This window comes from Pongo abelii, chromosome 10 (assembly GCF_028885655.2).
Source record: "Pongo abelii isolate AG06213 chromosome 10, NHGRI_mPonAbe1-v2.0_pri, whole genome shotgun sequence".
Lineage (NCBI taxonomy): Eukaryota > Metazoa > Chordata > Mammalia > Primates > Hominidae > Pongo > Pongo abelii.
Genome location: NC_071995.2, coordinates 111,267,162 through 111,279,617, shown reverse-complemented (window position 1 = coordinate 111,279,617; position 12,456 = coordinate 111,267,162). Strand labels below are relative to the sequence as shown.

The 12,456-nt window shown below is 41.4% G+C and overlaps 1 protein-coding gene across 4 annotated transcripts in view; it reads right to left on the bottom strand.

The window, feature by feature from the left end:
* PTPN11 (protein tyrosine phosphatase non-receptor type 11) overlaps positions 1 to 12,456 on the bottom strand; it is a 96,466-nt gene that overhangs the window by 47,100 nt on the left and 36,910 nt on the right. For all 4 annotated transcript variants that reach the window (XM_009248272.4, XM_009248271.4, XM_024257264.3 and 1 more), the window contains exon 6: positions 11,998 to 12,111. In XM_009248272.4, the coding sequence (XP_009246547.2) occupies positions 11,998 to 12,111 (114 nt within the window). The remainder of the gene's footprint in view (positions 1 to 11,997; positions 12,112 to 12,456) is intronic.

Sequence of the window (12,456 nt, the reverse complement as noted above, 5' to 3'; positions counted from 1 at the left end):
AAAATAAAATAAAGAACAGCCTGGGCAACATAGCGAGACACCATCTCTTTAAAAAAGTTAAAATTAAAAAAAGGAAATTTGCAAATAGCAGACATAAAACAGTAGGATCAAACTGTGCCTCTTTATTGTTCCCTATCAGTGTCATCTGAGCAAAACCTCTTTTTTATTTATTTTATTTTTTTTTTTTTTGAGACAGAGTCTCACTCTGTCGCCCAGGCTGAAATGCAGTGGTGCGATCTCGACCCACTACAACCTCCACCTCCTGGGTTCAAGCAATTCTACTGCCTCAGCCTCCTGAATAGCTGATATTGCAGGTGCTCGCCACCAAGCCTGGCTAATTTTTGTATTTTTAGTAGAGACAGGATTTCACCATGTTGGTAAAACAATTTCACCACCAGGCTGGTCTCGAACTCCTGTCCTCAAGCAATCAGCCTGCATCAGCCTCTCAAATGCTGGGATGACAGGCATGAGCCACCACACCCAGTCATAAAACCTCTCTTTATTCCAACAGACCTTCCTATGTTATCTGTTTCTGTGGATTCATAGCACATTAAACCAATACCCACAAAAATTATTTATGAACTTCAAGGATGATAAGTACTATAAAGGAAGGGATGTGCTGCTATGCACACACATATAATAGGAAGAACGCCCAAGCGTGGGGATGGGAATCGAGGAAGGTTTCCTTGCAAAAATGCCCTTGAGGCTGGGAACTGAAGAATAAAGAGATGTTAGCCAGATGAAGAAGTGAGGCAAGAAGAACATTCTAGCACAATCCCAACTGTAATATCATAAAATTCACTGAAGAATCATCTTCCAGTTGGATGTCTCACAGCCAATTGAAAATTCAACATATCCAAAATGAAAGCTGATCACCTCCCCGAAAGACTGTTCCTTCCAGTCTCCCACACCTAAGAAAATGGCAACTCCATCCTACCAGTTGCTCAAGTCAAAAGTGTTCATCTTATCCTTGACTCAGTTCTGTCATGCTACATGATCTATCATATCTGCCTTCAAATATTGGCAATTCTACATCCAAAATAGCTCTAGAATCCAACCACTTCTACTGCTGCTGCCCTGGGCCAAGCACCATCACTTTTCTGCTCAGGTGATTACGACAGCCTCCTTCCTGGTCTCCCTACCTCTACCTACCCCTCATAGACTCTCCTCCATGCAGCAGCCAGAGTGATCCCCTCGCTTCTGTGCTCAAAACTTTTCACAGGCTTTCCATCTTCCTCCAAGTAAAAGCAAAAGGCCTTCCAGTGACCCACAATGCCCTTCATGATGGGACCCGTCCACCATTGCTCCACCTCCATCTCCCTCTTGAGAGAGGGTCTCACTGTGTCACCCAGGGTGGAGTGCAGTGGCATAATCATAGCTCACTGCAGCCTCGAACTCCTGGGCTCAAGCAATCCTCCTGCCTCAGCCTCTTTACAGGTGTGCACCACCATACACAGCTCTTTTTTTTTATTTTTTTTTTGTAGAGAACCCGAGGTCTGGCTCTGTTGCCCAGGCTGATCTCAAATTCCTCCCACTTCAGCCTCCCAAAATGCTGGGATTGTAGACATGAGCCACCGCACCTGGCCTTTTCAACTTCTCTCTTGTACATTTCCCATCCATTCCAATTGTACTGGCCTGTGTGCAGATTGTGCAACATGGTAAACAAACCCCCACTTCAGGGCCTTTGCACTTGCTGTTCCCTCTACCTAGAATGTTCTCCCTGAGGTTATATGCATGGTTGGCTCCATTATTTCCTTCAGAGTTTTGTTCAAATGCCACCTTATCAAAGAGACCTAAACAGTAAAGGCCTATCAAAACACCCTTTTTATCTTACACTACTTTGTTTTCTCTGTAGCACTTATCACCATCTCACAGATTGAATATTGAACTGCTTCTTTGTTTACTGCCTGTCTCTCCCACTTGACTGTACACTCCATAAAGATAAAGACGGATTTGTTCACTGCTCCATCCCCAAAACCTAGAATAGAACCAGACATAGAGTCGGTGTTCAATCAATATTTGCTGAATGAAGGAAGGAATAAGTCACTGCAACCAGCAGTGTCTATAGTTTTTGGTAGATATTTTTGGGACATCTGCCCAACTCACTACAACCCTCACCACTGAAAACTATTTCTCCCCAAAGGTGTCCACAGCAGACACTTTTGTTCCACATGTTCATGTCCTTGACATTGTTCTTTGGACTAGAGATGGATGGCATCTGAGTCAATGAGAATTTCTGAGACTTTGGCATAAAGACTGAAAGTTGCTAGTTTCAATATCTGAAAGGGGCTAGAAGTAGGGTTTGTAAGTCAAGAAGCAGAAAAATCTACTGAAGGAAAAAGAATGAAGCAGGTGTATGGAGAGCAAGGATACTGGATACAGAGGGGAGTTAGAGGAGGAAGATGAATGGAAAGAAGAAAGCCCGAGGGACAGTCCATCCACAACCTGGGTCCCGCAGTGCCTTGCAGTCGGTTGCAATGTCCGGTCTCAGCCCACAGTACCCCCTGGCAGCTCAGGCCTATAGGACTCAACAGGGAGCAGCAGGTACAGAGAGAGGGCAAAAACCTTTTTTTTTTTTTTTTGATACAGAGTCTTGCTCTGTCACTCAGGCTGGAGTGCAGTGGCACAATCTCAGCTCACTGCAACCTCTGCCTCCCAGGTTTAAGCAATTCTCTCTGCCTTAGCCTCCCTAGTAGCTGGTATTACAGGCGCCTGCCACCACGCCCAGCTAATTTTTTGTATTTTTTAGTAGAGACGGGGTTTTGCCATGTTGGCCAGGCTGGTCTTGAACTCCTGACCTCAGGTAATCCGCCTGCCTCAGCCTCCCAAATTGCTGGGATTACAGGTGTGAGCCACCACGCCCGGCCCAAAAACCTTTTCAATACAACCATGCAATATGCACCTCGCCACAATGCACAGGGCCGATTCAAGTGTACAATAACACACATTGCAGGCACAAAATTACAGAATTATAACCGGCCTTTTCATTTAGTTAGTGTCATTCTCACTTGAGCAGAACTTTACTTTATTTCAACAAATCTAAAAATATTATCCATCTCTTTACATTCTTGAGCAGAGATACTGCAGGAAGTGAGAGATATTTACACAGATCACAAATGGGCAATCTGTTGGACACGGTGGCATGTGCCTATAATTCCAGCCTCTCAGGAGGATCACTTGAGCCCAGGAGTTCAAGGCTGCAGTGCACTATGACAGTGCCTGTAAAGAGCCACTGCACTCCAGCCTGGGCAAGATAGTGAGACCCCATCTCTTTAAAAAAATTAATAACTGGCCAGGCACGGTGGCTCACGCCTATAATCCCAACACTTTTGGAGACCAAGGCAAGAAGATCACTTAAGGTCAGAAGTTTGAGACCAGCCTGGCCAACATGGAGAAATCCCATCCCTACTAAAAATACAAAAAAATTAGCTGAGAGTGGTGGTGCGTGCCTGTAATCCCAGCTACCTGGGTGGCTGAGGCACAAGAATCACTTGAACCCGGGAGGTGGAGGTTGCAGTGAGCTATCACACCTCTGCACTCCAGCCTGGGTGACAGAGTGAGACTCCATCTCAAAAATAATAATAACTAATAAAAATTAAAATAAAAAAGAAATAGGCAATCTGTAGGGAAAAAAAATCAAAGACTTGGGTTTGCAATGTCTAGATCACACAACATATCCTAGAAGGAAATCATCAACCTGAATTTATTTCAGCAGCAAAGGAGAAAAGAAACAAAGAGCTTCACAAGAGACTTCACATTTTAAAGTGCATCAAAGGCAAAAGTAACGTCTTCTGGATAGAGATACCTGAAATGACATGTAGAATTTTACAGAACACCAGGAGACAGGCATAGAGACAAATCAGAGTTAAATTACCAATGGCATTGCAATTTAGAGCTCTGGTTTGTTTTAAAGACTATCAGAGCACACTGTAAGAAGAAAGTGATCCCAAATTTATCACCTTCCAGGAAACAACAAAGGTACAATCACTAAAATGATAATGCTTTGCTATTGTGGATCAAACTTTAGCTTCAGAGGATTTAGATTATGAGTATCTGCTTCCAAGTTTCTAATTTTTTCAATAATGGCTTATTCTGTTCTCAGCCTTATTTCCCTGGTTCCAACCTCAAAGGGCAATTTTTTAAAACAGACTGAATTTGAGAAGCAGGTACATAGGAGATCTAGAAAGCAGGCCATCAGCTATTTAGATATAGCTTCAGTTTCCATGAAACGTTAATGCCCTAATTTAGTGCACGACAATTTTACCACCTCAGTCTGACCTCTATGAAGAGCCTGTAGAGTATAGATGTGATCTCGTTATTTTCCACTTCCTCTTAAAGTCAACTCAATTTTTCCCTTTTGTTGTTAATAACATATAAAAGATGACAACAATTTGAGATGTGACAGTGTAAAATCATCAGGTCAGCATTTAGAACCAACCATCTTTTTCCATGGCCAGAAGAGTCAGGCTAAGAGTTCCTTCTAAACTCACATCTTGACCCCACCAATGGAATTGCAAAAAATACCCCATTGCCACATAAGCTCTTTGTGAGAGTCTGACTTTGTTCCTAAGCTTTGTTCTAAGTGAACCTAGTGTTAAAGAAGCTACCATGGTACCAGATAACCTGTAATGTTTTTGTTTTAAAGAAATTAATTTTTGCCAGGTGTGGTGGCTTACACTTTAGGAGGCCAAGGCAGGAGGATCACTTGAACCCAGGAGTTTGAGACCAGCCTGGGCAACATAGCAAGACCCTGTCTCTTTTTTTTTCTTCTCTTTTTACTTTGTGTGTCTATTATTTTAAATAATTTTAAAATGTTAAAAAAAAATTTTTTTTAAATGCCGTAATTTTTAAGTTCACAGTCATTTACACAAATGATCAACTCAGCTATCATTTGTAAAGGAAGTATAAGATTCTATTGAATCTAGATTACAAAATAGCTCACTATTTTTTACATTTAACCAAAATTTTAATTAAAACAAGTAGCTTGCAAATGTTATGCTAAAAGGTTAAAGCCTGCTAACCAAAGTCATGTATAATAAAAGCTATAGATGAATAATAACCACCATTTTTTAAATACAGAACATAAAAAATGTTAATATTACCAGTAGTCAGCAAAAGTAAAACAGGATGCATACACAAGGCTATTCACTGTAATCCTCTCTGTGATACATTTGGAAACTACCCAAATGCCCATCAATAAGTTGAATAAACTATGGTACAACTACACAATGGATTACTATACAGTAAAAAAAGAATGAAGACTATCTCTAGACACTACTATGGATATCCAGAATGTCCAGGATATTTAAAAAAGCAAGGTTAGAAAAAAGTATGTAAAGTTATGCTACTGTTTAAGAAAAAGTGGGATATGGGAATATCTTCTTATATTTTTGAAATGTAATGATAAACCATAACTTTTTATACTATGGCTAAAATATAGACAGGAAAGGACAAGGATAGAAAGTAGACTTCTTTGAATACACTTTGTTTTTTCAATTTGACTATCAAAGCCAATATTTGTGTAATTATAAATAAAACTTAACAGAAAGAGATTTTTTAAAATGAAACAAATAAACTAACCATATACCCAGTTAGCATATAGCCACACAGAGAGAAGGACGATTACAAATGAGTCTAAGGCACAGGAAGTTTTTTTATATATTTTTTTAAAAAACAGGGTCCCTGCTCTGTCACCCTGGAGTACAGTGTCACAATCGTATCTCACTGCAGCTTCAAACTCCTGGGCTTAAGCCTGCTCTCGCCACAGCCTCTCGATAGCTGGGACTACAGGTACGTGCCACCATGTCTGGTTAATTTTTAATCTTCTTTTGTAGAGACTGGGTCTCACTATATTGCCCCGGTTGGTCTCAAACTCCTGAGCTCCAGCGATCCTCCCTTCTTGGCCTCCCAAAGTACTGGGATTATAGGCGTGAGCCACTGTGCCCAGCAGAATATAGTAACTTGACTACACATCTCTGAAGGATTTTTTTGAAAAGTGCAAAAAAATTAAACTGTTTTCAGTAATCATATTATTGGGAAGTCATTATTCTAAGATTGTTGTGTGTAATGTGGGATAAAACAAATGAATAATCTTATTATGGCTTCAAGAAGTAGGATTTTTGGCACTAGAGAAAGGAGATACATGGGTAAGATCAATGAGGTTAGTAAAAATCCTGAAGCCCTGAGTTTGATTTGGAAGTATCAATTGAACCCATAACAGATTTCAAATCAGGAAAAAAGAATCTGGCCAGGCTCACTGGCTCATGCATGTCATACACCTATAATCCCAGCACACTGGGAGGCTGAGGCAGGAGGATCACTTGAGCTCTGCAGTTGGAGACCATCCTGAGCAACATAATACGACCACATCTCTACTAAAAATAAAAATAAAAAAATTAGCTGGACATGGTGGTATGTGCCTGTAGTCCCAGCTACTCAGGAGGCTGAGGTAGAAAGATTGCTTGAGCCCAGACATTCAAGACCAGCCTGGGAAACAAAGTGAGACCTCATCTCTACAAAAAAATCAGAAAATTAGCCAGGCATGGTGGCATGCACCTGTGGTCCCAACTACACAGGAAACTGAGGCAGGAGGATCACCTGAGCCCAAGAGTTTGCAACTGTGTGTTTGCGCCACTGCACACCAGCCTGAGCAACACAGTGAGACCTACCTCAAAAAAAAAAAAAAAAAAGAAAAAGAAAAGAAAACTGCTCAGTAAGAAGGAAGAAATCAACCCTCGGCGATGAAAAGCTTTTTATAGAAATACTCCAACCTAACAAATGAAGAAGAATGATAAAATTACAATATCACTACCATACAGTCCCTTATGAATTAATGGATCTAAGTAATAATGATCAGGAGCTGCTAAGAAAATCAGAGAAGAAACGACAGGACATAAACACCTCCTGATACACCACCATACATGCTATCTTGCCAAAGAAAACTTGTATCCAATAAAGTCTCTAGATAGATCAACTTACAAGAAATATAAGGGATGGATACATGCTTAAGTCCACCACAGAGAGGCACTCAGCAAAATTCAGACTATAAGTAACTCTCAGGACAAATGATCTGCTTTCTTCAACAGCAGAAAAGACAGGGAGAGGGGGAAGGAAGACAGAAAAAGAGAGATGGAAGGGGCATCAAAGTATTCTAAGAGACTTAAGATTGTTTTGTTTTGTTTTGTTTTGAGATGGAGCCTCGCTCTGTCTCCACGCTGGAGTGCAATGGCACAATCTCAGCTCACTGCAACTGCCACCTCCCGGGTTCAAGCGATTCTCCTGCCTCAGCCTCCCGAGTAGCTGGGACTACAGGCACGCACTACCACGCCCAGCTAATTTTTGTATTTTTAGTAGAGACCGGGTTTCACCATATTGGCCAGGATGGTCTCAATCTCTTGACCTCGTGATCCGCCCACCTCGGCCTCCCAAAGTGCTGGAATGACAGCCGTGTGCCACCGCACCCAGACTTAAGATTTTTACAACAGAAATACTATGAGACTTAGCCAACCACAGTGTGTGAAGCTTATCTGAAAAATGATTGAACAAAATATTTTTAAATTATAAGACAACTGGTATAATACAAACAATGTTGGGTTATGTGATGCATTTTTAAGGATTCTACAAATATTGAAATATTTATAAATAAAAAATACGATGTCAGGGATAATTGATAAAGCTGATAATGGCATATCAGGATACTTTATATGAATCTGTTTTATACACATTTGAAATTTTTTCATAATCAAGGTGGAAGAAAGCACTCTCAATTCAAACAAATTGCTGCTGGGCACAGTGGCTCATGCCTGTAATCCCAGCACTTTGGGAGGCCAAGGTGGGTGGATCACCTGAGGTCGGAAGTTTGAGACCAACCTGGCCAACATGGTGAAACCCCATCTCTACTAAAAATACAAAAACTAGCCAGGTGAGGTGGTGGGCACCTGTAGTCCCAGCTACTCAGGAGGCTGAGGCAAGAGAATCAGTTGAGCCCAGGAGGTGGAGGTTGCAGTGAACTGAGAATGCACCATTGCACTCCAGCCTGGGCAACAGAGTGAGACTCCATCTAAAAAGAAAAAAAAACAAATTGCAAGTGTGTGTGTGTGTGTGTGTGTGTGTGTGTGTGTGTGTGTGTGTGTAGCAATCAGGAAAATGTGAATAGTGACTGATATGTGTTAATATTAAGGAAATACTGTTAATAGTTTTAGATATGATAATGCTATTCAGGTTATAATTTTTTGAAACAAAATAGTTACAGATGAAATGATGTGTAAGATTTGCTTCAAGGCCAGGAGCAGTGGCTCACACCTACAATCCCAGCACTTTGGGAGGCCAAGTCAGGCGGATCACCTGAGGTCAGGAGTTTGAGACCAGCGTGGCCAACATAGTGAAAACCCCGTCCCTACTAAAAATACAAAAAATTAGCTGGGCATGGTGGTGCACGCCTGTAATCCCAGTTACTCAGGAGGCTGAGGCACAAGAATCACTTGAACCCAGGAGGCGGAGGTTGTAGTGAGCCAAGATCAAGCCACAGCACTCCAGCTTGGGGGACAGAGTGAGACTCTATCTCAAAAACAAAAAAACAAAACAAAAAAAAACTCTATCTCAAAAAAAAAAAAAAAGTATTTGCTTCAAGACAAGTCAAGGCTGGGGGAGTGAGTGGGGCAGAGTTGAAAAAGATTGGCCATATTATCAACAGTTGTTAATGCTGGGTGTCAGGTATACTGCTATAACTATCCCGTTCTCTCTACTTTTGCATGTAATAGAAATTTTCCACACTAAAGAGTTTTGGAACAATCGGTTTTCCATTCAATTTTGATGAGCGGTTTCTAAAACTTCTGTATCTCCCCATTTTACCTCATGAGGCTTTATGAAGGTGAAATGAAGTGAACGTAATGAAATGAATGACTGCTGAAATGCTGCCTTTTATTATTTAGGCAGGCAGGGGACAAGGAAGGCAACAGTGAGGCTGAGATTTCAAAATTCTGTCTCATTATGTTTATCATCAATTTTTTTTTTTCTTTTGGGACAGGTTCTAGCTCTGTTGCTCAGGCTGGAGAGCAGTGGCGTGATCTCAGCTCACTGCAGCCTTAACCTCCCAGGCTCAAGCAATCCTCCCAACTCAACCCCCAGAGTAGCTGGGACTGTGGGTGCGCACCACCACACCCAGCTACTTTTTGTATTTTTTTGTAGAGACGGGGTTTTACCACGTTGCCCAGCCTGGTCTCAAACTCCTGGAATCAAGTGATCTGCCTGCCTCACCCTCTAAAAGTGCTGAGATTACAGGAGTAGCCACTACGCCCAGCCTATCATCACTTTTTCACTGATGCTTTTCATCACTGTTTTCCTTCTCTCAACTAGAAGCTCCCTTTAAAGGCAGTAACCCTGTCTGTCTTGTTCACTAGTGTCTTCAGAGCCTAACCCGAAGCCTGGGATGAAAGAATAAACTCAAATTCAAGTCTCTGTTCAGCAATGTTGAGCAAGGACTGAGAATGTTCTATTCTACACTCCTCCCCAGTGCTGGAATTCAATCAATATCTGTGGTATGGGCCGGGCACAGTGGCTCACGCCTGTAATCCCAACACTTTGAGAGGCCAAGACAGGAGAATTGTTTGAGCTCAGAAGTTCAAGACCAACCTGGGTAACAGAGTGAGACCCCATATCTACAAAAAATGAAAAATTAGCCGGCTATGGTGGTGCACACCTGTAGTCCCAGCTACTCAGGAGGCTGAGGTGGGAGGGTGGCGTGACCCCAGAAGTTGGATGCTGCAGTGAGCTATGATTGTACCACTGTACTCCAGTCTGGGCAGCAAAGTGAGACTCTATCTCAGGAGGAAAAAAACAAGACAAAACAAAACAAAAACTGTGGTATGAAGGTTGAATAATTTACTTAACCTCCCTTAGGCCCCTCAGCTGGAAAATGGGAAATCATATCTATCTCAGCAAGTTGTTCAGACATACTCCGGCTAAAAGGACTTTATTTGCCCAGTCATTCACTTATTCATTTATTCCACAAATATTTATAAATTGTAGTCCTCAAAAAGCATAGAATAATCATTCCCATAAAACAGAACAGGAAAATAAAATGATGTAAACATAAGAGAAATGTAAATTACTCATTCAACAAACATTTATGGAGTTTCTTCTGTGTACTAGGCACTGTGCTACATGCTGGGGACAACTGCAAAGGTAAATATGCCAGAATCCTTGTTTTTGAAGTTTTCTGTCAAATGGATGAGGAGAAAACAAAAGAGATCACATTGTCAATGGGTAAGTGATATAGAAGAGTGCAATGGGAACACAGCACATTCCCATCAGGGACATTCTCCAACCCAAGTTAGTTTCAGGAAAGAGATCAGTTCACTTAAAGTCAGGAAACAACAGATGCTGGAGAGGATGTGGAGAAATAGGAACGCTTTTACACTGTTGGTGGGAGTGTAAATTAGTTGAACCATTGTGGAAGACAGTGTGGTGACTCCTCAAGGATCTAGAACCAGAAATACCATTTGACCCAGCAATCCCATTACTGGGTATATACCCAAAGGATTATAAATCATTCTACTATAAAGACATATGCACACATATGTTTATTGCAGCACTATTTACAATAGCAAAGACTTGGAACCAACCCAAATGCCCATCAATGATAGACCGGATAAAGAAAATGTGGCACATATACACCATGGAATACTATGCAGCCATAAAAAAAGAATGAGTTCATGTCCTTTGCAGGGTCATGGATGAAGCTGGAAACCATCACTCTCAGCAAACTAACACAGGAACTGAAAACCAAACAATGAGAACACATGGACACAGGGAGGGGACCATCACACACACTGTCTGGGAATGGTGGCAAACTCCTGGATTCAAGTGGTCCGCCTGCCTCACCCTCTCAAAGTGCTGAGATTACAGGAGTGAGCCACCATGCCCAGCCTATCATCACTTTTTCACTGATGCATTAAAGGGGAGGGAGAGCATTAGGACAAATACCTAATGCATGCAGGGCTTAAAACCTAGATGACGGGTTGATGTGTGCAGCAAACCACGATGGCACATGTATACCTACGTAACAAACCTGCACGTTCTGCAGGTTCTGATTATATCCCAGAACTTGTATAATCAACAAAAATAATTAAAAAAAAAAAAGAAATCAGTGCACTTAACTTACCAGAGTTATCAATTTTAACTCTGAAATTAAAGCCACCACATTTGGCACGTCAAGGCTGGAGGATCACTTGAGCCCAAGAGTTCAAGACCAGCCTGGGCAACACTGCAAAACCCCATCTCTACAAAAAAATACAAAAATTAGACGGGCGTGGTATCGTGTGCCTGTAGTCCCAGCTACTCGGGAAGCTTAAGGAGGAGGATCACTTGAGCCCAAGAGTTCAAGACCAGCCTGGGCAACACTGCAAAACCTCATCTCTACCAAAAATACAAAAATTAGCCGGGCATGGTGGCATGTGCCTGTAGTCCCAGCTACTCACGAGGCTGAGATGGGAGGATCACTTGAGCCCAGGGAGGTCGGGGCTGCAGTGAACCGAGATCACGCTACTACACTCCAGCTTCGGCGACAGAGCAAGACCCTGTCTCAAAAAAAAAAAAAAAAAAAGCAACCACAAGGTGTTTCTCTTTTACTCATACTCATTTGCTGCACTTAGGCTATAGATTATTTCTAAAGACCCCAGTGCATGTTGGAAATCTTTCAAAGAAATTAGATCCTTTTGTTTCTCTGAGATTTTGCCACCAGTCCAAACCAAAAGAGCCAAATGGAGCGGTTGGCACATCCATTGCCTACTCACTGCCAACTCCCTTCCCTCAGAACACAATGCTCTTCTATTTCGAAGAAGCCCTCTCAGCAACTTGTTCCATGTCAATCAATGGCCGAATTAAAAAAGGACGTCAGTTTCAAGTCTCTCAGGTCCAATTCCAAACACAAGACCAACTTCTCCTCCACTAAAAATAGGATATAACAACTCACATAAAAACAGTTTTTTAATAACTTACCTCAAATTCTTCCCAAAAGCCTTGTTTGACTTTATCTGTGGTCTCAGCTAATTTGCTTAGTTCTCGAACTCTGCTTTCTATTTCAGCAGCATTTATACGAGTCGTGTTAAGGGGCTGATCAAGTACAGCAGTTGATGTAAAATAAAGAAAATATTACAGAAAAGGGTGTTAATGCAAAAAAAAAAGTCTATGTTGATATTCATAAAGGCACGAACAGAGGGATCATAGGACCCTGTAATTCACAATAAAAGTTTTCAAATAGTTTCACCGTCTTTTCTGTTCAGCCAGAAAATGTATCTTTCCTCAGTCTCCACATACACTTTACTCTGCTGATATAAATTCAAGCCTATTTTTCTTTATGAATAGACCACATTATTTAAAGAGATTATATCATTTTCCACTATCATAAAGGTGAAATTTGAAATAGCAACAATGCCAAAGGGAATAAGTGAGGTTACC